At 44.3% G+C, this 26,186-nt stretch overlaps 1 protein-coding gene across 21 annotated transcripts in view; it reads right to left on the minus strand.

Moving 5' to 3' along the window:
- The window catches only part of LOC144326360 (far upstream element-binding protein 3-like), a 359,673-nt gene that overhangs the window by 106,228 nt on the left and 227,259 nt on the right, over positions 1-26,186 (minus strand). For 13 of the 21 annotated variants that reach the window (XM_077922899.1, XM_077922900.1, XM_077922897.1 and 10 more), the window contains 3 exons: positions 7,014-7,174; positions 4,391-4,464; positions 3,621-3,697 (listed from right to left, as the gene is read on the minus strand). In XM_077922899.1, the coding sequence (XP_077779025.1) occupies positions 3,621-3,697; positions 4,391-4,464; positions 7,014-7,174 (312 nt within the window). The remainder of the gene's footprint in view (positions 1-3,620; positions 3,698-4,390; positions 4,465-7,013; positions 7,175-26,186) is intronic. The other 8 variants (XM_077922908.1, XM_077922914.1, XM_077922904.1 and 5 more) reach the window with 1 other exon arrangement.

Below are 26,186 nucleotides of genomic sequence, written 5' to 3' on the forward strand. Positions count from 1 at the left end.
TGCCAGCTTTCAACTTCTCCATGGTCAATCCTGGAAAAGCCTGGCACAAGTAAGTGAAGCAGTAACCATCCTTGTCCAGAGCCTTGGTGAACTGCTTGATTAAGCCGAGCTTGATGTGCAGCGGTGGGAAGAGTATTCTGTCTCTGTCCACCAGAGGGTCGTTGATTAAATTCCTTTTTCTGCAAGGCACCAATTCCTCCCACACAGGCCAGTCCTTCGTGTAATGCTGAGCACGGTCCCTACTATCCCACATGCACAGAAAACATGGGTACTTGGTGAAGCCAGACTGTTGTTCCAACAAAAAGTTCACCATCTTCAGGTCAACACAAATAAACCACTTATGCTGATCATAACCAATTTTCTCCAGCACATACTTCACCGCTTCATAGTTCTCCTTCAGTGTACTTGAGTGAGCCAGGGGTATAGAGGCAAACTGGTTGCCGTTGTGTAGCAGAACACATTTCAGTGATCGCTTGCTGCTGTCAATGAACAGTCTCCAATCTTTGGGTTCGTACTTTTCTTTCTCATATCTTCTAGAGAATTTCTTTACCTCTTGGAGATCTGTTAGTCTAAATCTTTTGTCTTTGTAATAAAAAGATTCCTTCAGGAAACTCCCACCTATGTTGGATTCCATTTTTCTTCAGTAGAGTCACCAGTTGTTTGTATCCGTCTCTTTTTCGTAAAAACCTGGTAGGAATCTCTTTAAAAATGATGATTGGTCTTCCATCAATTAATAATTTGTTATTATAACTCATTCTCAGAATTGCATTACTCATCTCTAATGAATTAAAAATTAATCTCCAGGCAGTTTTTTGGCTTTGGCTTTTACCGATCTCACTTTAATTCTAAACACATTCTCAATTGTATATTCCATTTCTTCCTCCTTCATATCCATCCATCTTGCCAATTCTTTAATCATTTTTGCTTTTATATCTTCATTTGCTTCTTCTACTACCCCTCTAAATTTTAAATTTCTTTGCTTCTGCCTCATCTCCATCAGAGCCATGTTGTCCCAGATCTGTTATTGTATTTTACTAACCTCTGTCATTTCCTCTTTAATTCTATCTCTCTTTCCTATTTTCCTTAATTTCCTTCTGAGTTCGTTTCGCTAGCTCTTCCGTTGTTTTTGATCTAACCGTTAAATCTTTAATTTTATTTGACAACTCCCCCACCCCCCCCTCTATTTTCTTATCCAGAGTTTCTTGTACTTCTGCCAATTTTTTCTCCATATGTTGTTCATTTTGTTTAAATTCTTCCTTTATTTTTAACCATAAAATGTCCAAGTCCTTAATTTCTTCCTGTTTCGACTGTCTTCTATCCCCTGGAGTTCCTCCATCCCCCCCCCCCCCATTTTCCCCTGGCATTTTTAAGCATATAACTCAATATTATACTTTCACCACTAGAGGGAGCATGTACTCCAAAGAGCCGGAAAGCGAGTTAATGACAAATTGTAATTTGGGCAATAACCCTTAGGGGTCCTCAGATGTTTTCCCTTCTCTTCACTATAGCTTTCAATTTCTTTGTCTTAGCCACACACTTTAAAGATCACCCATTTAAATGCACATCAAGTACTGTCTCAAAAGAAAAGGAAAGGAAAAAAGAAGTAATACAAGTCAGAAATATATAGACCTTGTCCCAACTACTGTCTCAATTTAAAGGACCTTTTCTGGTCTTCCGCCACTTGTCGGCTCACTCCAACTTATAGATCCAGGTGCAGTTGTAATCCAATCAGGGAGCCAGGGAGGTGATTTTTCTAGCCACTCGCAGGCTTAATCCTCAAAGGATATTTGGGTATAAAGCGTTTTTCCAAATTAAATTCCTCCCTTCTCATTCCAGTGGGGGTATGAGAATGATCACAGTTTCAATTCAAACCTCTTCTATGTCCATTTAATCAGAGATGAGAGGCTTAGGGATCTCTGCAACACACTTTAAAACTTTTACTGCTCTGTCCCACTTTCACTTGTCAGTCCCTTCCAATGTTGCCAGCATTCCCCTCTGTTTTATATAAAGTTTTATACAAAGTATCTGAGTCTCTGGGCTGGAGCTCAGCACGTTACTGTTTCTCCCACCGAGCCACAAAGTCTTCGCAAGAAAAGAAGAGAAACAAAGTCCCTTTTTAACTCTTTCCCCTCTTTCAACGTTATAAAATGGCGTTTGCCTCAGTGCAGTGCCTCTGAGGACTTTCAGTTTTACACTTACTCAGCAGGAACTTTCACTTCCGCCTTTGTTCTTATGTCTTTGTTCTCTGCGCCATCTTTACACTGCAGCCAGGGCGGACTCCCTTTTTGCATCCCTTGGCTGGTCAAATTCTTTGAATTCCTCCCGATTGTCAGTGTTTAAAAATATCCCATTATTCGGAATTCAATTTTATCGTGGAAGCTTGGCACTTTCATCAGAAGCCTGAGACTGCACAGTGTGCGGTCCGAGGTGCTTCCCCTTCGCGCCCGCAGCTGTATCCCGTCCTCGGATTATTATTTAAACCCAAGAAGCAGGAGAGCACGTCTGGGCGCCACTGGGTGCTCCGTCCCTCAAGGTATTCCCCTTGAGGTTCCAAGGTCCGCAGGGTACTTGCGGACCTCTAAAAAGCCCCCGCGCTGCTCAGAATTCCCCGAGAGGCTATTCCGCACTTCTTCCTGATGTCCCTGCCAAACCAGAAGCCGGCACTGCTCATACTTTTGAAAACCAATATTTTAAAAAAATAAAAATACATTTAAAAAAAAACAAAAATACATTTTAAAAAACCCACCAGTGTGCTGCAGCAGCCAAAAAGTTTACACTATTTTAGGTTGCATCAACAGAAGTATAGTGTCCAGATCAAGGGAAGTAATAGTACCACTCTATTCTGCCTTGCTCAGACCCCACCTAGAATACTGTGTCCAATTCTGGGCTCCACAATTTAAAAAGGATGTTGACAAGCTGGAACGTGTGAAGAGGAGGGCAACCAAGATGATCAAGGGTCTGGAAACTAAGCCTTACAAGGAGCGTATGAAGGAGTTGGGTATGTTTAGCCTGGAAAAGTGGAGACCGAAAAGAAATAGCCATCTTCAAATATCTGCTCTGGAGGGTAGGACTCGAACCAATGGCTTCAAGTGACAAGAAAGGAGATTTCAACTAAACATTCAGAAAAAAATTCTGACAGTAAGAGCTATTCAACAGTGGAACAGACTCCCATGAGAGGTGGTGGACTCTCCTTCCTTGGAGGTTTATAAAGAGAGTTTGGATGGCCATTTGTCATGAATGCTTTCGCCGAGATTCCTGCATTGCAGGGCGTTGGAGTAGATGACCCTTGGGTACATTCCAGCTCTAAGATTCTATTATTCTTGCTAGTAGTTCTCACATGCTCATGTTTAACCAGTGCTTAAGCAGTAGCAAACTGAGGTGCTGCATGATATACAACTCCAGATATTGCATGTTTGAAGAAACGTTTCCTTTAAGAGTCCAGTGGTGGGGAACCTGTGGCCCTCCATATGTAGCCGAACTATGAGTCCCATCAGCATGGCCAATGGTCAATGGGAGATGTAGCCCAGAAACATACAGAGGGCAAGAGGTCCCCCCACTCTTTAACTCAATCAACTTAAACTGGGTGATTTTTGGAAGCTCTACGATTACAAGACACTTACTTGGAACCTGCTGTCCAGGCTGTTGCCACGTCTGATAAGTGCCACCCCAACCCTGCGTCATGAAGGTCTGAGGACCGCTGTGGAGGACAAGATCATTAGTGATTGAAGGGAAAAGGAGCTGGTCCATCCACAATGATGTGTCCATATTAAAATTTGTCAAAAAGGGTTGAAACAGACCATAGTATGCACAAGATTAGCTCTGGACTCGTTTCACTACCAACTCATCAATATTAAAAAAGAACACTGATTCCAGTGGAGTTTTGTTTTTTTTAATCAGGTGTAGGGAATCTTTCGCTACTGCCCCCCCCCATGTTGCTGGACTACACCTCCCATGAGCCCCAGCAAACATGGCCAGTGTTCAGGGATGATGAGAGCTGTAGTTCAGCAACATGAGGGCCACAGGTTTCCCATACTTGATTTTAATTAATGGCAAGAAAGTTCCCTGCCCAACCAATAATCCAAGAGTCTTCCTGGAAGGTACCAATGAGCTTTATGATGGGAAGGAAGTCCCAACTAAATTTATTGGCCATCCAAGGCTGCATGTGGCCACAGCCCCTGCCTGCCCCTCCCCCTCCCAATCCAGGCACCTCAAAATTACAGAATTTATTTAAGTTTCTCAGGGAAAAGCATAGACGACTTGTTCTTCTGTAAAAGCATCATGAACCCAGGATGCTGCTTAATGCTACCATCACAACTACAGCTATATTTGGTGGGCCGGGGAGTGGGGAGGATCTAACGGTGATGGGAATGCAATCAAGATGGCTACGTACTTTTGGTGTGGTGCAGCAGGTGCTTGGTTGAAGGGGCTCTGGCTGAAACCCCCAGGGCCACCCAGACCAGTACACTGGAGAAGGAACAAACAGGTAATTAATTGACCTTTCTGTCACTCAGGCTACAAGGTAATTGAGAGTGCATCTAAGAGTTAAGGAGCTGTGGAAGGCTTCTCAATATGAATAATTTTATTTCATTTAACAGATTTATAAGCAGATTCATGGCCAGAGGCTATTCAAAACAGAGTACAAGATAAAATAGGATAAACACAACAAAACCTGCTTTCTAAAAAAAGCAATAAAATCATTCCTACAAACCTCTAAAAGCAATCAATTCCTGTATTACAAATCCTAAAGAAACAATAAAACTGTAGTTGCAAATAATTAATATTCCATAAGTGATCAGGTCACCCAAAGGGGAAAGTCTTCTTAAATAAAAAATGCCTTCAAATAGGCATCTGAACACTGTGACATTAGGTGCCTGTCTAATTTCGCTGGTAAATGACCCCAAAATTCTTATGCAAGGTACCGTATTTTTCGCTCGATAACACGCACCTGACCATAACACGCACATAGTTTTTAGAGGAGGAAAACAAGAAAAAAAAATTCTGAATGAAACAGTGGATGTATCATTTTTGTGCTTCATGCTGTGGCCACAGACATGTGATTTGACGGTGAGTTTGGGGTAGCCCAATGCAAAAATCCTGAGAATCCATGTGGATTCATGCTTTGTAACCACGTTTTTGTACCATTGCAGCCCCAGGCAACAGTGGGTGCGTGATTTTTTTGGTGCAGGCTGTAGCCATGGATATGCTATGTGATCTGATGGTGAATTTGGGGTGACCCAATGCAAAGATCCTGAGGATCCATGTGGATCCGTGCTTTGTAACCACGTTTTAAGTGGGGAGGGAAGGAAAAACATAGAAGGGACAAGGAGCACCGAGAGGGGTGTGCGGAGAAGCAGCTGGCTAAGAATGCAGGAGAGGGATTTTACCGGAGGGAGGAAAGGAAGGCCAAAGTTCACCCACCCACCCACCCACCCAAGCCAGCCAGCTCTCTCTCTCTCTCTCTCTCTCTCTCTCTCTCTCTCTCTCTCTCCCCACCTGCATGTTGCCTGAGAGTCCCTAGACGCAGCAGCAGCAGCAGCAGCAGCAGGAGCAAGGAAGGACGCTCTGCTTTCCCCTCTGCTTGCCTGGAGGGGAGGGGTTTTCTCTGCTCTTTGTTCCGTTTGAGCAAACACAGTAACGAAACAGAAGAGGGTGGGCAGTAAGACCCTGAGGCAGAATGCAGGAAAGCAACAGCTTTCTCTCTCGGGAGGCTCGAACGCGCATGTGGCTGCCTGCAATCAGTTTACCACACCGAGAATGGAGATAAACTGGTAAAATAAGGGGGCTGGGTTAAAGCTAAAGGGAAAACCTCAAAGATCCCTCAAGAACAAGGCAGGGGATCCGGGCTCCCAAAGCCGAGCTGCAGCCTTAGAAGGGAAAAATGGGGCTTTCGGAGGTGGTTTTTACTGCCCTGCTGCTTCCAATTTTTTAAAAGGCAAATTGCAGGAGAAGATGCAGCAGTCCGTCACTCTCTCACTCCCTCCAAGCACCCACGCTAGTGAACAAACACACAGGCAACCACACACTCACAAAGCACACACACTAGCAAACACACAGTCTCACTGCAGAGTGGCCAAACCTCCTAGCAAGCACTTCCCTGGCTTCTGCTGACCGCAACGAAGACGACCCTCGAAGAAAATGTGTGATGCACTCGGGCCAGTCGGCTCCAGGGACCACACATTCGCTCAATAACACGCATAGACATTTCCCCTTACTTTTTAGGAGAAAAAAATCTGCGTGTTATAGAGGGAAAAATACGGTACATAGTGAGTGTTGAATGGGGCTCTGGGCCACAGAACAATTTTCCTGTCTGTACAGTGGAAACAACAGTGCTCCACGTCACATAATGGGACTGTGCACCTAGCAAAAATGTTGTTGGCATCCACCTGTCTCGAGAAGTCAAACCGCTGCGTTAGCAGCATCAAATCGACCTCTTCTGGGGTGCAAGCCTGGGCAGTGTGTATGGAGGTCCTGGGCCACCCAGACAACAAAACCCACCTCTCTGCCTTGAGATGTGGTCCAAATGAAAGCAGAGCAATATATTTGGCACCAGCTTGGCTGCAGGAGTTGCCCGAAGTAGGCATACAAGGCGCCATCCAACCATTTTAGGGACTCCAGTCTGGATTTTTGTAGGTTTACTCCTTAGCATTTTCTTCTCTCAAAGGTGTAATGATGACACAAGAAAATTATGTAAATGTTTTGCTATCATTGGTCTTTAATGTATAGTATGATTGTGTGTTGTGCAAGGGTTACATTCTGGGAATGGCGTATCTGTCCCTGCGTGACCATCTTTACCTTCTAAGCAAGGCAGAGTTTAAAAGCTCTTTCTGTGCCAAGCTTGTGTGCAATTAATTTGAAGGATTTCAACCAGTTAGTTTTCAACCACATAAGGTTGAAATCACACAAGTTAATTGTGTGTAAGATGTGATCATACTGTATTGTAATCTGCAAAACATTATTTTATTTTTTAAAAAGGAGGAAGCAAACAGAAGGGAAGAGAAGGAGCAGCAACTCACACCAACTTTCTCATCTATGAGGTGTCTCGCAAGCTCAATCTGCTGGGGGACACCCCGAATGGTGAACATCCGTATGCTGGGGTCTGTGCTGGGAGGTGGGTTTCTCTGGAGCTCTACATGGGCCCCAGACTGTTGGTTTATGTTCTTGATATTCTCTCCACCTGCAAGGAAGCAAGAGGGGAGGAAGAAAAGGGAGGTAGAACCTGCTCAGTCTTCCACTTTATATTTTCAGCAGTTATCAAAGATGCGTGGAAGTAGGAAGATCCAATCACATGGATTAGATCATGCCCTTCAGATGTTTTGGACTGCAATTCTCATCATGCTCTGGTCAGCATAAAAAATGCAAGCAATAAGCCAATCAAAATATCTAAAAACAATTCCAATACAGATGCACACTGGGATGAGGGAGGTCTTCCATAGGTGTTGGAAATACAACAGAGATTGTGCCCATCTAACATTCAAAGGGGGAGGGAATTTCAAAGGCTAGTGTCAGGAGTCCAGGTTCCAGCTTGATAATACAGTAACGTACGTAATTAAAAAGGAGGATTTATTGCAAAAACAAACAGATAGCTCCGGATGGCTCTAACGAAGCCGCCAACATTATCACTCAAGATGACCCTTCTGAAGACTTCTTCCGATTCCTACAGAAGATATTGAACTTTTGCACCTTTAATCTCTTGCTTTCCTTCCCGTCTAGCAGCCCTCCCATTCACCAACTCTTCAGACTTATTGGATCAGCTCCAGCCTCTTCCTTTTCTGATAGACTATCTCTGTGTCTGTTCACGCCTGTTTGAGCTTCCTGAGAGCTTTGGCTGTGTTCCAGCCCGCTCTCAAGTCGTTCCCTTGGCAACCGGCATTCCAATGTCCAGGGGAGTCGGCACTGGCCACTGTTCCACCTGCATCAAATCTAAGCCTCTCTGTTCTGCAGCTGGCTGAAAAGTTCCACTAGGAGCTGGCTCATTCCTGACAGGTAGGGACCACAACACTAAATGCCTGATTCCTATATTCAGGGCCACCTTTTTTTAATTTGAAAAAAATAATAAATTCATTAGTAAGAACGCCCTTGTTTTTCTGTGCCTCTTGCTGCCACTGGGGGGGGGGGAATAGAATTCCCCAAAGCCTGACACCTTCCTGGTGTCTCTATTTTCCAGGGAGAGTTCTGGAATTACAGAAGCCATACTGATTTCTGATTTGATCCCAGAATGTCCTGCTTGGTCTTTTTCCTTCCCACCATGTCTTGGATAACAATTAAAAGTGGTGTTTGTGTGTATAGGTGCAAAAATGGAGTCCTGTTTATACTGAAAATACAATACCTGCACCAAAGGAAGGAAATGGTGAAGCTGCCATATGAAGCCCTTGCTATTGTTTTGAAGGAAAATGCCACCAATCCACTTTAAATTCTTTAATTGCAATACTTCAGCAGCTAGACATTTTTTAGGAAACACATTGAGTGTTGATTCATTTATTGTAAATGAAGCCTTACACTGCAAGCCTTTTCTTCTTCGGCAATCACTCGTAGCCTATTACTACTACTACTACTACTACTACTACTACTACTAATACCCCGCCCATCTGGCTGGATTTTCCCAGCCACTCTGGGTGGCTTACAGCAGGCAGGTCCAGCTACAAGTAGCCTGAGATCTACCATCCAATATCAAAAACTGGCAGTGATCTACCACACTCTCCCATTGTCATTCTTCAACTTAAACATATTATATTTGGCTGAGCTTATGAGAAAAATAATAACAAATGATAGTCGCTTCCATAAAACCTGAAAAGTTCATCCTAAATTAATATATTTTAAAAAATACATACTTTGTATACTTGTAATAACGTAAGAAAATAACATTGAGGACAGGGTCCTATATAATCAGAACATAATGCACAGATTGTTGTTCACAAAAAGCTCATGCCATAATAAATGTGTTAAACCTTTAAAGTGCCCCAGGACTCTTGCTGTTTTTCAAATGAGTCAGCGGCACATGTCAACCACAGCGGTTTCCCCCATAGTTCGAAGCAGAAATTGGGTAAACTCAACTGCAGAGTTCACAGCCTTCAAACACCACCTTAAGAACTGGACGAAACCTGTAGAAGCCCTTTCCCCTGGATCCAACCCACCCCTTCCTTTCGAGTAAACCTAAACCAGCCCTTTCTCTCTTGGAGGAGCCAGCGCACACACCTTCCCGCGTGGGTGGGATGGCAGCAGCTAGGAAGGGTCCCCCCTCCCTTGAAGGTGAGAGAGCTTACAGTAGGGAGGGAGGAGGAAATGCAGTCCTCTCCTTGAGGGCTGGATCCTGGAATGTCCAGCACCATCTCCCTCCCTCCCTCTCTCTCTCTCCCCAAAGCAGCCCTTTCTCTCAAGGAGTGCACTGGGAGCCAATGTAGATCTTTTAGGACCAGTGCTATATGGTCCCGGTGGCTACTCCCAGTCACCACTCTAGCTGCTGCGTTCTGGATTAATTGTAGTTTCCAAGTCACCTTCAAAGGTAACCCCACATGGAGCGAATTGCAGTAGTCCTAGCGGGAGATAACCAGAGCATGCACCACTCTGGTGAGACAGATTGTGGGCAGGTAGGGTCTCAGCCGGCATACCAGGTGAAGCTGGTAGACAGCTGCCCTGGACACAGAATTGACCTGCACCTCCATGGACAGCTGTGAGTCCAAAATGACTCCCAGGCTGCGCACCTGGCCCTTCAGGGGCACAGTTACCCCATTCAGGACCAGGGAATCCCCCACACCCGCCCGCCCCCTGTCCCCCAAAAACAATACTTCTGTCTTGTCAGGATTCAACCTCAATCTGTTAGCCGCCATCCATCCTCCAACCACCTCCAGGCACTTACACAGGACCTTGACTGCCCTCACTGTTTCTGACTTGAAGGAGAGGTAGAACTGGGTATCATCCACATACTGATGGACATCCAGCCCAAACCCCGATGATCTCTCCCAGCAGCTTCATGTAGATGTTAAAAAGCATGGGGGAGAGGACGGAACCCTGAGGCACCCCACAAGTGAAAGCCTAGGGGGATGAACACTCATCCCCCAACACCACTTTCTGGACACGGCCCAGGATAAAGGATCAGAACCACTGCATAGCAGTGCCCCCAGCTGCTCTAGACGGTCCAGAAGGATGTCATGGTTGATGGTATCAACGGCTGCTGAGAGATCCATGAGAGATCCACTATGGCACTTCTTTTGTTTCACTTTTACTTAATGTCAGATCACCCACGTCCATAGAGGTGAACACCAGGTCTAAGGAATGTCCGCAACTATGAGTTGGGCCAAACTTATTCAGGGACAGCCACATGGAGGCCATGCTTCCCACAAAATCCTGAGCAGCCCCTTGTAAGGTCATGTCAGCATGGATTTGTATTTTTGCTTGCATTTCTGAGGGGACGTTCAGGCGTAATAGTTCTGATTTTGTTTTATTGATAAATAGTCCAGCTATTTCCCCAAATGATTCAATTTCCCTGGTGGCCTCTGACAAGGATGTCTCTGAGTCCAAAATCATCAGGGCAATATCATCCACAAAGAGGTTCAATAATATTCTACGTCCATTTCTTAATATTCCTTTTATTTTCTGATTAGTTCTGATAACACTAGCCAGTGCTTCCATTGACACTGCAAATAATAAGAGCATCCTTGTTTGGTGCCTCTTTGCATGCTCAAGTATTCTGAGTCTTGTCCATTTACCTGTATTCCTGCTCTGCTACTGCTGTGCAGATTTTTAAAAATTAGTATAAGGTCATTTCCAAAGTTCACTTTAGATAGCAGCTGGAATATTTTCAATGAAATTTGTCAAAAGCCTTGTGGGCATCTAGAGAGGCTATTGCACAGGGTATTCCTGAGGCTTTTTCATTGTACGCTGCATTCAGTATTTTCTGTATAGGATCTGCTATGTGTCTATTACAAACCTCGCTTGAGCAATGTGGATTACGTTTGGTAGTATTTTGCCACTCTATCTTCTAATATGCTTGTTAATTCTTTTGCATCTTGTCCAATTAAGGAGATAAGCCTGTATGGTTTTAGATTTTCTGGATCTTTACCTGGTTTCAGTATCACAACGATTATAGAATCTTTCCATGATTTAGGCACTGTCTTGCCAGGCAATACACTGTAAAAACAATCTTTGCATATGGGGCAATATCTCAGTTGTTTTTTGTTTGTTTGTTTTTAATTTTCCAGGTAAACCACCCATGTCTGATGCTTTATGTGGTTCAAGTTTCTTGATTGCTTTAGTTATATCTTCCAGCATTACTGGTGCTGCTAAGGACTGCTTTTGTTCATCTGTAATTTTCTCTAACATACTAGTTTCTATGTATTGTTGGATTGAACCCAAGTTCAAGTTTTCCTTTGTATATAGTTTATTATAAAATGTTTTGAATTAATTTCTGAACAATTTAGAATGAAATATTTGTGAGCCATTGTTTTTAGAGACCTGATTCTATTTTTGAGATTTCACTGTTTTAACTAATATGCTAATAATTTAGAATTTTTAGCACCAAATTCATTAAATTTTTGATTTAGCTATTGCACAGAGACAGATATTTTCGCAATTGCTAGTGTCTGTAATTCAGCTCTTTTCTGTATTTAATTTGCTATGTGATTTTTTTTGTTCCCAATTTGTTTATGCAGTTCAAGTTTAATGATCTCTGTCATTAAAGTGTCTCTCATTTTGGTTCTTTCCTTTTTAATACAGATGCTTGTACTTACAAATTCACCTGTAAGAACAGCCTTTAGTGTATCCCATAGTAAGGCCTCTTCATATTGTGCGGGATCATTATGGAGATAAAATTATTCTATTCTTGCCTTAATTTTATCAAATACATCCCTTTTGTGTAACAGGGCAGATTCTAATCTCCAAGTAAGCCTTTCTCTAACTTCTGGTAAGAGTTGCAATGTGGTTTTTAGCATAGTATGATCTGATATTATTATTGGTCCCATTGTAGCTTTTTAAATATTTGCTATTAATCATCACTTCCGCTTTTGAGATGGAGGTGTGAGCAGACACGCTGAGAAGCTCCGCAGCAAGAATGCAAGGAGAAGCATAAATTAAAGGTGATTAAAACCTATTTAATGATTTATGGACTGGAGAAAGGCTGTGGAGGGAACTTCAGAACAACTATAACTGAGCTTATCGGCACTTTACCAGCTGGGGAATATCGAATTTCAAAAAGACGCTGTGGGCTTGCGTAGGGCTAGAAGACCAAGTCAAATAATAACACGGTCTCAAAACAAATGAAGTGAGATGCATCAGTTCTAACTCCCCCAAAGCCACAGAAAGAAAGAAAAGCTTTGATAACAGAGCATTGGAACTGGAGCAGGAAGACCAAATAAAAGAAGACATGGGGGCGCTTAAGACAGAAATTTCAGCGATTAAACAAGACACTTCACAAATGAGAATTGATTTACAAGTCTTAACATTGCGCATGGATACAATTAAACAGTGTGTTAATGTCTTGGAGAAAGTTTCATTTGCAGTTCAGAACCAGACCAACAAACGCTTACTCCAACTGCAATCTGAATTTAGAAGGAACAACCTTAAACTTATAGGTTTTAAAAACCATCCACCTGAAGGAATTCAGGCAATTGAATATACTGTGAACTGTTTAACAGAACTGTTGGAGCTACAACAACTGGATTTAAGGATGGAGATAAATGGTGTTAAAAGTTTCCCACTGAAAACCAAGAAAGCAAGAGGGGAAACATATATAACAATAATTCAATTTGCACGCACAAGGGTGCGAGATGATATTCTTAAAGATTTCCGGGGGAAATCAAATGCTAAAGCCCTTGAATGGAGGAAAAACAAAATTTATATTTTCCCAGATTATGCTCCAATGGTGGCAGAAAAGAAACGACTATTTGCCCCTGCTCGTAAGCTAGCAAGGGAATTAAAAATACAGCATTTCACAATATTCCCAGCTACTTTCTGCCTAAAGATAAATGATGAACTGCACCGCTTTCAAAATCATGATACAGTGGTGCCCCGCAAGACGAATGCCTCGCAAGACGGAAAACTCGCTAGACGAAAGGGCTTTCCATTTTTGAGCTGCTTCGCAAGACGAATTTCCCTATGGGCTTGCTTCGCAAGACGAAAATGTCTTGCAAGTTTGTTTCCTTTTTCTTAACACCGTTAATACAGTTGTGACTTGACTTCGAGGAGCAACTCATAGAACGCAGTGTACATAGTAGCCTTTTTTGAGGTTTTTAAAGACTTTGGTGATTTTTGAAGCTTTTCCAAAACTTCTTTTGCAGCCATTTGGTAAGTTAAGCTTTTAAAACTTTTTTGGGGGGTTATGGATTTTGGGTTGGGGTGTTTGGAATTCAAGGACTTGGTGTTGGGGAGGGGTTTGCAAGAATCTGGAAGCTTGTGTGTTTTTTTCTGCATTTTTATGATTTTCTGTGACCATTGGGCCACTCTGCTGTTTTTTTTTAAAAAATCTGGATTTGAATTTCTGTGTGCTGGGTGGCTGGGGGAACAGTTAGGGAGGGGTTTGCAAGAATCTGGAAGCTTGTGTTTTTCCCCCTGCATTTTTATGATTTTCTGTGACCATTGGGCCACTCTGCTGTTTTTTTTAAAAAAAATCTGGATTTGAATTTCTGTGTGGTGGGTGGCTGGGGGAACAGTTGGGGAGGGGTTTGCAACAGTTGGGGAGGGGCTGGGGGAGCTTTTCAGGCGATGCTTCGAGGTGACTGATTGCACCACCATCACCCTGCGGGAATTCTGGAGGACAACTTCGACATCGTCACCCGCTTGAAGATGATCACCACGGCCTGGAACGGGATCAGCCAGAGAAATTTGAATTGCGCTTGGCGCAGCCTGTGGCCGGACTGTGTGGCACCAAGTGACTCTGATGCACCAGAGTCAACAGTGGTGCAGGACATTGTTTCCTTGGGGAGGACCATGGGCCTGGAGGTCACAGAGGAGGACATCAGTGAGCTGGTGGAGGAGCACGACCACGAGCTGACCACCCAGGAGCTGGTCGAACTGCAGGCAGAGGCGCAGGAGCAGGCCTCGCTGGAAGAGGAGGAAGCAACTGAGGAACTGCTGTCCTCCAAAGAACTGAGGGACATTTGCCTGAAGTGGAAGGAGGTGCAGGCTTTTGCAGAGCAGCACCACCCTGACAAGCACATGGCACATGACCTTGTGAACACTTTTGATACGAGGGTCATGTCGCCTTTCAGGGAGGTGCTGAAAAGGCGGATGAAGCAGCAGACCATGGACAGGTTCTTCAGCAAGAAGCAAAGAGTGGAAGAGGAACCTTCTTCGAGTTGTCCCCCAGAGTCTTAGAAAATGTACTGTACACTTTGTTGATTTTTAAATGTTTTTCTGTCATGTTTAGAAACTTAATTTATTGTTCCTTCAATTTTTGAAATGCTCTTTACAGTATGTGTGACTTTAAAGTGCACTTAATAAACTCTTGTTGTACCAAATTTGGCTTTGTTTGGACTTTTTTTGACCATAGGAACGCATTAATTGATTTTCAATGCATTCCTATGGGAAACCGTGATTCGCAAGACGAAAAATTCGCTAGACGAAAAAACTCGCGGAACGAATTAATTTCGTCTTGCGAGGCACCACTGTAATGCGATATCCTATTTACAAGCAATAAATATGGATAAAGAGCCAAGGTGAAGGGTAAGGGGGCTATTTTTTTCCTTCCTTCCTCTCCTACTTGACTTGGAAAAGGGTGGGGCAGCCACCCTCCATTTTGAAGCTCTCTTTCAACTTGACTTTCCTGATTGAAGAACCACTGACTCATGTTGATTCACCCTCTGAACAAAGCTTCCTTAGTATAGAGCTATGAAACCCCAGATAAATTAGCAATTTAATAATGGCGGTGGTACAATAAATATTACTATAAAAGCTGAACGTCCGTGGAGATATTGATTTGCCATTTAATAAGTATCAAACTAAGTAATATATGTTGTTTTCTTATGTATATAAAGGGCTCCTTATGTGCCAAGTTAAAAGCTCCTATTATATATATATGTGAACCTAGGAGCTCAAAGGGGTGAACGTTTGCGTCTCCTACAGAGCGGAAGTCGTGCATTTGGTCCCCCCCCCCTTTTTTCATTATTTATTTCTGTTTTATTGTTGAGTGTATTAAGTAGTTTTCTTTTTCTTTTCTTACCGTTAGTGCTAATATTATATTATTAATTGTTGGCTATTGGTATATATTTGAGCCTACCCTTTCAGAATCCTTTTTACTGTTGATAGAACTACTTTACACCTTTCTCCTTTTTTTCTCTACTTCCTTTTTTGAATATTTTCAAATAATAATTTTTTGATTGGGAATACTTAAAGTTAATTTCAGTGTGTATATAGATATAATGGGTAGAGTCTGCCTTATTTATATTTAGATATGTAAGAATGTTAATTATTCATATATTTTGTAATCCATATGTTAAATATAAGCATGGTTGATATATGACTCAGGTTGGAGCGATAATAATTTTTAGTCTATTTGGTTTATATTAGGCCTTCCAAACAATTTTGCTAAAGATAAAATAGAGGACAAGAAAGCTTACAGATTAAAGTCATAATGAGAATTATAAGTATGAATGTCAAGGGGTTAAAGGAAAACAAAAAACAAAAAACAACACTCAAATATCTACAGTCATTAAAGGCTGATATAGGTTCATTACAGGAAACACATTTGACAGAACAAGGGGCTCAAACTTTGAAATGTCAGTGGGTAAAAGAAGTTCTTTCAACAAACTTAGACGAAAATGCTAGGGGAGTCACAATTTTTTTTAGGAAAGGCTGGCCTTATGAAATACAAGATATAATAAGAGAGGAAAGATGGTTGATGCTTAATAATTGTAATTAAAACAGAAGGGACGGAAATAGCAATAGTAAATGTCTATGCCCCAAACACTGATGACCATAAGTTTATTCACAACTGCTTTAAGAGATTCAGCTCCCTATCTTATCAGCACTTTCTTCAGTTTAAGCTTGAATTTTGCTGTAAGAAGCTGATGATCTGAACCACAGACAGCTCCAGGTCTTGATTTTGTTGACTTTATAGAGCTTCTCCGTCTTTGGCTGCAGAGAATATAATCAATCTGATTTTGATGCTGCCCATCTGGTGACATCCATGTGCAGAGTCATCTCTTGTGTTGTTGGGAAAGCGTGTTTGTGATGACCAGCTTGTTCTCTTGACAGAACTCTATTAGCCTTTGCCCTGCTTTGTTTGTCATTGCCTCCAGGGTTAGCATGCCCCCCTGGGGAAGGAGAATATGGATAGGGAGCAGGAAATGGGGTGTGCAGTGATTGGGCCCCGGCTGAGCCCCTCCTAGCGCAGCCGGGGCTTGGCGTTTCCCGACGCGAGCCTCTTCGCCGGACACTCTACTGCGAAATGCCCCCCCTCTCCGCAATACAAGCACAGTCCCAGGGCCCGCCTCCGACTATTCTCTTGGCTAGAGAGGGAGCGGCGGGCCGCACCTACTTGCATGAGCTCCTCTTCCAACACCACTGCAGCACTGGACCCCAGGGACTCCCTCGATCTGCGCTTGGAATCTCTCTCAGACAAGCGCGTGTCAGTGTTAACACACAACGTGATAAAGTCCGTCAGGGCTGCTGGGGGGGGGGGGGTCACCCGAGCCAGTTCATCCTTAATGCAGGGATGAAGTCCCTGATGGAAGTGGAACCGGCAGGTAGCTTCATTCCATAGGGTGTCCGCAGCCCACTGACAGAACTCTGAGGCGTACTCGGTTCTGCAGGGCCATTTCAGCCGTCTGGGCACAATTCGGCTCCCCAAACATGCCCTCCAGGGCGGCAATGAAGTCGTTCAAATTCCCCAGCAGAGGGTCGTCGGCCTCAAGGTATGGAGTGACCTAAGAAAGTGCCGGGCCCGGGGGGCCACCAGGTGGCGCATTGGAAGATGGCCGACAATAACATCTCTCTGACCCATACGAGGTAATTAAGAGGCTGCTATGGGAAGCATGCAGTCTTCCTACCCCCCCAAGGAGGTGGGGGGGCTGCCTTGCCAGCGGTGTCCACAATGCACCCCCGGATCCGTGAGATGGGGTGCTGGTCACTTGGCACGAGCCCTTGATGAGGTCAGCTCTTCCTGACGCCGATTCCAATCAGCGCGTGCTGGTTAGCTTCAGCTCGGAATTATAATTGGAAACATACGATTGGAATGAAGCTGAAGCACATACATCAAGCAACGCTCGAGAGATAAGACTGCTGATTAATGGATCTCTGTGACCGGGAGTGACGGACGGATAAGTAAATCTTCTGATGAACCACCATTATGAGACTGCATGTTTGGAATGAAGGGGGGGTGGAGGAAAAAACCTTTTTTTTTCTTTGTACTATGTGAGATTAATAACCCTTCACCCCAGAAAGAAATAAGATCGTTGCGTTTTACTAACCACAAGCAGGAATTCAAGAACTGTGTGGGATGGATTATAGCTAAAGAGAGGATTGGTAAACAAAGAGAACGGAGGAAAATTTTTTGACGCAGTTAAAAAATGGCGTCTCGCCAAGACAGGCTTGCCGGAGAAAGGAGGACAGGGGGAGGAGAATCAGGACCATTGGAATGAGAAGGATTGTTGGAATGTAATCTTGACCTGCCAGAGCCTCCTGATTTACTTGGCAAGTCTGAGAAAAGTAAAGGACAGACCGAAGATTAATTTTTTTATGGAAGCGTGGAACAGCGGCTGTCCCTGAGCGATATGATCTTTGGAGAGTACAAAACCCACACAGAGGATACCTGTTTCCAATCTGCTTGTGAAAATTATCAGAGATCGCAAAGAAAGGAATATACGATAACAACAACAAGATGAAGAAAGTAATAAAGGACTATCTGGATTGAACTGGATAGAACTGTTTAATTAAAGCAGTAATTTAAGTGATGTTTGGACTCGTTCAGAGCTTGATGTATGGGTACCCCCAACAAAATTTAAAATTTGGCTGTATAATTTGGAACTAATGTGATTTGGATAATGTGATGTGATTGGCCTGTTAATAAAATTATTTAAAAAAAGAAAGTAAGTGCCGGGCCCGCGAGTAGGCTGACCATAAAGCACACCTGGCTCCGTGGGGTGGGAAAGTCTGCTGCACAGGTGGCGAAAATCAGCTGACACTGCCTTACAAAGCCTCAAAGAGCCCCATGCTCCCCCCTGAACCTCTCCGGCGATGGGACAGGGGGAGCATGTTGGGAGCACAGGGGCCACTTGAAGTGCTTGAACCTCCCCCTGGAGTGTAGCTACCTGCGTGTGGAGGTTCTGCAGCACCGTGACATGATCAACAGGCTGGGCTCTGTCCATCTTGCACCCTGGCCAGGACATAGGTTGGTCACAGCAATCACGGGTGATTGAAGTCCCGGCAGGGGACGTCAGGACCGGGGGCAAGATGGTGGGGTGGGAGCAGGAACGGGGGTCCAGAAACCAGGAGTCAGAAAGCCAAGAGTCCGAGTGTCAGAGAGCCGGGAGTCAAGAAGCCAAGGGTACAAGGGTCAGGAAGCAAGAAGCCAAACGCAGCAAGGAATGAAGCGTGCTGCTGTGGCAGAGAGCCGAAAGGAAATGCGGACCTTATATGCCTTCCCAAGGTCTTGCCACCAGGTGCTATGAGTTACCAATCGGCCTCACCTGTGAGGCCGCGCCTTGCCTCTTCAGAACAAACTTAGGAAGGCCCCAGTCCTACAAAGTTCTATTGGTCACAGGGCCTGGCTCCTGCATGCACACCTAACAAAAACAATCAAGACAGTTGCCAATCTTTCCATGAGCGGATGTCCCGGGAAATTCACCCCAATGTTAGACTGTGCAATGCTTAGATAAATTTCAAGAAACAAAAGAGTTACATCTCAGGCTCTACAGGCCTTAATTAGCATGTTAAATGTCAAAGTTCATGACAGTACAATTAGAACAAGACAGAACCAGTATGGTTTGTTTGGAAGGGTTGCCAGGAGAGAGCCTCTTCTTTCTAAAAAGAACATGGCAGCACGGTTTTGGTTTGCAAAGTTGCATCTGAACAAGCCACAGGACTTCTGGAACAATGTCCTTTGGACAGACGGGACCAAAGTGGAGGTGTTTGGCCATAATGCACATTGCTATGTTCAGCAAAAACCAAACACAGCATATCAGCACAAACACTTCATACCAACTGTCAAGCACGCTGGTGAAGGGGCGATGAATTGGGCTTGGTTTGCAGCCACAGAACCTGGGAACCTTGTAGTCATTGAGTCAACCATGAACTCCTCTGTATACCAAAGTAATCTAGAGTGAAATGTGAGACCATCTGTCCGATAGCAGATCTGTTGTCAAAAGTTTTGACAGGGAACAACTTCAGGTTTATGTACAGCGGTTGCAGTTAGGCTGAAATACTGCAGCAGTGGGTTACATGAAATGGGGGAGGATGTTCAGAATTCCATTCCTCCCATGCTGCAGATGTGTGTGTGGGATTGTTCCATGTCACATGTCTGTTTACATTCCAGCACTGATTATTGGAGTCTTGTGGGCAGAAAGGGAGATACCCTGTTTCCGCTCTGTATAGCTTTTGCAGCTCTCTCTCCGAAGAAGACAGAGAGAGGAACCATGTTTTCTTTGTTCTGTTATGTTTGATTTAATTTGTAATAATTTGGCTTAGATGTTACTCCTCAAGGCTGAGCTTGTGTTTTGAACTCTGCTCATCGTGTGCTCATGTCCCTGGATATGGGCCACATCAGCGTGACGGGAGACTGGAGTGAAGAATCCCGGGCGATGCTGCGTTGGGGGGAGGCACCAGGCCTCGGCATTATCACCCAACACCTCAGGGTCTTTTCCAACTCTACAACTCTATTCTCTTATTATTCTTTCTCTAATCACCAAAGACCTATTTGAGGAGTTAACTGAGAGGAATGGTGTGCTGGGGTGCACAAGTGTACTGTGAAGGGAGCGGTTAATTGCACATGCACCTGTTTACCCAGTTGTGCACTTATAAAATGAGGCTTCAGATTGAGTCCCCTCATGGGTTACTCTCTTCCAGTCTTATTACTGCCTCAATCGCTACCAGTTACCAATTTGGGAATGTAGGAGGAAGCTGCCTTACACCAAGTCAGACCATTATTCCATCTAGCTCAGTGTTGCTAACTGGCAACAGCTCTCCAGGGTTTCAGATGGCAGTGTTTCCCATCTCTCCCTGGAGATGCCAAGGATGGCACCTGGGACCTTTTTCATGTAAAGCAGTTGTTCAACCACTGAACTATGGTCTTTCCCCTAAAAGTAAAGAGATTAATTAAAAGGTAATATAGAAAGCTTCTTCATATTGAGTCAGACCATTAGTCCATCTAGCTCAGTACTGCCAACCCTGACAGACAGTGGTTCTCCGTGGTTTAAGGCAGTGATATCACACAACCCTACCTGGAGAGACCAGGGATTAAACATGGGACCTTCTGCATGCAAAGTGTGTGTTGTACCACTATGGGGCACTGTGCTGTGCCCTTCCCCTAAAAATGAACTAAGATTCCAGTCCTTGTGGTTCTGAATTAAAGGCTGGCTTAACTATGGACATAGGGAACTGCGTTATACTTGGTCCATCTAGCTCAGTATGTTCCACACTGACTGGCAGCGACTCTCCATGGTTTCAGGCAGGGAACATTCCTGACCCTACCTGGAGATTCCAGGAATTGAATCTGGGACCTTTTGCATAGAAGGCTCTACTGCTGAGCTACAGCTCTTCCTCAATTTCTTACCATGCCAAGTTCAAGGTTCTTGTGTTAATCCACAAAGCCCTAAACAACTTGAACCCAGGAGACTAAACAAACTCGGAAGAGATAATAACTTGTTGAAAGAATAAAAACTTAAACCTGATAAAAGTTATAATGCGTTGGAGTACCAGGTGCAAGGCCTAAGTAATCTTTGTATGCACAGTAGTTATAAAAAACTTTGCATGCGGATAAATGCCCAATATAAAAAGCATTATACTCAAATGTTAACATGAGCAATAAAATCTGCTCATGGAATGTGTATGGCCTGGGAAATCAGATTAAAAGGAGAAGGGTTTGGAATGAATTGAAACAAAAACCTTCAGATTGTATTTTCCTACAAGAAACCCAATGAAAAAACAATTAGAATCAAAGCCATTAATGAATCAATCTAAGGTGACATTGCACTCTGCTGCTGGAAATTCAATATTTGGAACTCTCCACATATTACATTTAAAAGAAGACATTTTAAAAGACCCAGGAGGACATTTTGTTTTCCTGAAAGGCATCTTAAATTGTCAAAAATTAACTTTGGGCTCAATTTATAGTTCAAATGTGGGGCAATAAGAATTCCTATATTTTCATACATGCAGAAGGAAAGGAATTTAATTTTAGAAATAATACTTATTGATTTATTGTTGATTGATAATTTGTTGAGTAACCTCACTTGTAGATACTGGAAATGTTAAAATATTGTATGTGCAAGAATTGGCAAGTGGATAGCTGATGGTTAAGGATAATAAGTTTTTTTAAAAAATTGTAATAGAAGTGTGGAGGTAACGCTCCACTTTGCGAAAGCAAAGCTCACACCAGACATGCAACAGTATGTCAAAGAGCGTTGTGCCTGCTTTCCCTGACCTTTTGCTTTCTTGGCTAGAAAACAGGGTTTTCCCCGACCTTTTGTCCTTTCACAATTTGTTTGTTAGACATAACACTTGGCTGGAGCATGACCGGGAACGCAGACGTAATCAAGATGGGGAACATCTGAGGGAAACACCTGCTGACACGTGTATTTGCAAACGCTGGAAAAACGTTAAGTTCAGGGTGGTTTCACTACTGTTTCCAATTGTTGACTTCTGCTAATAAAAGGAGCCTCTACAGAGCTAGCCGGCAGCTTGTTTGGAGCATGCTTGTCAGCTTGCTCCTGCACAGCTCACCTGCATTCAACCTCCTGTCGTCTCCGTTATTCCTACAAGAAGGTTAATTGCAAGGAATGGAATGTGAGTTAGAAATAACTGGGAAAATAATGCAGCAACAAGAGGAAATTATGGACACATTGACGATGGTGTGCGGGAAACCAATCTTTGGAAATTTTTTATTAAATTTGCTTTAATTTGTGATTGAGTTGGTAAAATTTAGAAAATAATTAAAAACGATTTGGCAGCTAGTCTGCATCCTCCAGGCTTGTTTGGGCTTTTGGTGCAATATGAAAACACACCATAGCCAATGATGCATCATGATGCCTTCAACACTCTGGGAAAGTCTAGCATCCACCACCCTGAGCAGCTCCCAACACACACAAGAATGGCCCTTGAGGACAATGCAAGTATGAGGTGGCTAACATGATGTTGTGCCGCCTGGTGCCTGAAGAGTTTCACTTTTTTTCATGAATGAGGGTCATCCACTCTGCACATGGCACCTGTCTACAGAGACCCATTCAACAGGAGAGCTCCCATTCTTCCACTGACCAGAGTGGGTGTGGGGGAGAGGGCAGGAGCACCTGAGCAGGGGTGTCCCCCACAGCTGGATGCAGAGTTATGTGGAGAAAGAGCTGTAAGTCACAGATTCCCTTTCCCTGGAAATTCAGACAGTTCCCCATGTATAGGTGTCACCTGGAAGCCCTGGACCTGCAGGTAATAAATTTATTAATAACTGTACAATGGTTGCAGTGTTGGACTTAAGAGCTGGTAAGGCACCCAGTGTCAAGCTTCGGAGAAATGGCTTCCTCCCTCCCTTTGGCCATGCATCAGCAGAACAAAGCAATTAGAGTCCCTTACCAGTTGTTTAATGATCAGAGCAAAAGAACAACACAGCCATTCTTGGAGGAAAGGTGCTCCCAATTAAGCTTCCCTCCTACTTACCCCCACTTTATCTTCATCACTTCCCCTTCTTGCCACCTGATCTTGCAACCACTGATCCTTCTGCATAGCAGCTCTCCTTACCCTGGGAGATATAGGCTGGACACTTTCCAGCAAAGGGGAGTGAGTTATCTCTCTCTCTTCCTGTTCTGCTTTTCCTAGCTGTTCCCCACTCAGCTTTGCCCAGCTGTTGTTTTCCAAACTATGTCCCTCTGCAAACTAATTCTCTAAATCTATACTACTCCATTGTTCCAGGGCAGCTTCAGGATCCTGGTCAGGAGCAGGAAGAGGTGGAGGTTCCCACCATTCCTCTTCAGAGCTGTAATCCTCAGTCTGGTCTCTGACACCCCCCCTCCTCTAAAGCTCTCCTCCTTCTCCCTCCACTCAGCCAGTTTGGGTTTATGGGGGTGACCTGCATGCACCCTTTGCAATTAGGGTGCATGAACCTGCTCTGCATACTCCCATGATCGCTCTGCTGACCCATACCTTTTCCACCCAATCAAGTACTACAACTTATTCCGTCACCACTGAGAGTCTAAAATCTGCTCTACCTCATATTCCTCCTCTCCTTCCACTATGACAGGAGGTGGAGGAGCTTCTGTAGGAGTCTGGTACGGATGTGCAGGCACCACCGTCGATAACAAAGATATGTGGAACATTTCCTCTTCATCCTGGAAAAGAGTGACTAGTGGGGTGCCAAAGGGTTCTGTCTTGGGCCCGGTCTTATTCAACATCTTTATCAACGACTTGGATGATGGACTCAAGGGCATCCTGATCAAATTTGCAGATGACACCAAACTGGGAGGGGTGGCTAACACCCCAGAGGACAGGATCACACTTCAAAACGACCTTGACAGATTAGAGAACTGGGCCAAAACAAACAAGATGAACTTTAACAGGGAGAAATGTAAAGTATTGCACTTGGGCAAAAAAAAATATGAGAGGCACAAATACAAGATGGGGGACACCTGGCTTGAGAGCAGTACATGTGAAAAGGATCTAGGAGTCTTGGTTGACCACAAACTTGACATGAGCCAACAGTGTGACGCGGCAGCTAAAAAAGCCAATGCAATTCTGGGCTGCATCAATAGGAGTATAGCATCTAGATCAAGGGAAGTAATAGTGCCACTGTATTCTGCTCTGGTCAGACCTCACATGGAGTACTGTGTCCAGTTCTGGGCACCACAGTTCAAGAAGGACACTGACAAACTGGAACGTGTCCAGAGGAGGGCAACCAAAATGGTCAAAGGCCTGGAAACGATGCCTTATGAGGAACGGCTAAGGGAGCTGGGCATGTTTAGCCTGGAGAAGAGGAGGTTAAGGGGTGATATGATAGCCATGTTCAAATATATAAAAGGATGTCATATAGAGGAGGGAGAAAGGTTGTTTTCTGCTGCTCCAGAGAAGCGGACACGGAGCAATGGATCCAAACTACAAGAAAGAAGATTCCACTTAAACATTAGGAAGAACTTCCTGACAGTAAGAGCTGTTCGACAGTGGAATTTGCTGCCAAGGAGTGTGGTGGAGTCTCCTTCTTTGGAGGTCTTTAAGCAGAGGCTTGACAACCATATGTCAGGAGTGCTCTGATGGTGTTTCCTGCTTGGCAGGGGGTTGGACTCGATGGCCCTTGTGGTCTATTCCAACTCTATGATTCTGTGATTCTATTCTACGATGGGGTGAATCTTCATGAATGCAGGCAACTTGAGTCTAAAAGTCACAGGATTAATCTAGTCTATCACTTCAAATGGACCCACTCTCTGATGCTCTAATTTCTTGCATCTGCCTGTTTGCGGCAAATCGCATGTTGACAACCACACTTGATTCCCCACCTTGATCTCACGGCCAGGCTGGTGGTGAGCATCAGCTGCCTGCTTATAGGCCTCTTTGGTACAGTTCAGATGCTCCTTTAGTAACTCATGGATGGCTGCCAACTCCTCTATGAATTCTTCTGTGGCTAGCACTGACAAGGTGTCAGTTGGTGATGGGAGTGAGGATGGCATCTATAGCTAATGAAGGGGGTCTGCTGAGTTGAAATGTGCAGGGCGTTATTGTAGGCGCACCGGATCCGCTAAGGGGAGCTTGGCTACCCAATCATCTTGCTAGTAGTTTATGTAACACCTCAGGTATTGCTGCAATGTAGCGTTAGTCCTCTCTGACTCTCCATTCGTCTTGGGATGCCTGACAGAAGAAAGGCAGATTTCCAACTTGAGTAACTGCATGAGCTTTTACGAAAACTGCAAAGTGAATTGGGTTCTACGATCTGGAATTACTCTAAGGGGGAAGCCCATGCAACTTGAATATGGGATCTATGAAAAGTTGTGCTGTTGGTAGTCCTTTACAAGGCCTGAAGTGCGCCATCTTGGTGAACAAATCGACTACTACCCGGATCACTGTTTGATGCTGTGACCTAGGGCGATCTGTTATGAAATCCATAGCAATGGTTTCCCAAGAACCCTGCAGGGTAGGCAGCGGTTGTAGCAAGCCCGCTGGAGCAGCCTTGGGTCCCTTGGCCCATTGGCATGTCTCACAGGCTTTCACATACTCCTTCACCTCCTCTCTTACTCTTGGCCACCAAAACTGCTGTGTCACCTGGTATAACATCTTGTACTGTCCAAAGTGACCCGCTGTGGGGTTCTCCTGGCATTGACACAAGTCCTTGGCTCTAAGGTCTCCCATGGGAATGGAGAGAGCTTCTCCTTTGTACAAGGGTCCCTCTTTCTCCGAGAAGCCCTTTGCCCCGCCAGTCTCTCCTTGTTGTTTAGTCGTTTAGTCGTGTCCGACTCTTCGTGACCCCATGGACCAGAGCACGCCAGGCACTTCTGTCTTCCACTATCTCCCACAGTTTGGTCAGACTCATGTTTGTAGCTTCGAGAACACTGTCCAACCATCTCGTCCTCTGTCGTCCCCTTCTCCTTGTGCCCTCCATCTTTCCCAGCATCAGGGTCTTTTCCAGGGAGTCTTCTCTTCTCATGAGGTGGCCAAAGTATTGGAGCCTCAGCTTCACGATCTGTCCTTCCAGTGAGCACTCAGGGCTGATTTCCTTCAGAATGGAGAGGTTTGATCTTCTTGCAGTCCATGGGACTCTCAAGAGTCTCCTCCAGCACCATAATTCAAAAGCATCCATTCTTTGGCGATCAGCCTTCTTGATGGTTCAGCTCTCACTTCCATACATCACTACTGGGAAAACCATGGCTTTAACTATACGGACCTTTGTTGGCAAGGTGATGTCTCTGCTTTTTAAGATGCTGTCTAGGTTTGCCATCGCCTTTCTCCCAAGGAGCAGGCGTCTTTTAATTTCGTGACTGCTGTCACCATCTGCAGTGATCATGGAGCCCAAGAAAGTAAAATCTCTCACTGCCTCAATTTCCTCCCCTTCTATTTGCCAGGAGGTGATGGGCCCA

Source organism: Podarcis muralis, chromosome W (assembly GCF_964188315.1).
Source record: "Podarcis muralis chromosome W, rPodMur119.hap1.1, whole genome shotgun sequence".
Lineage (NCBI taxonomy): Eukaryota > Metazoa > Chordata > Lepidosauria > Squamata > Lacertidae > Podarcis > Podarcis muralis.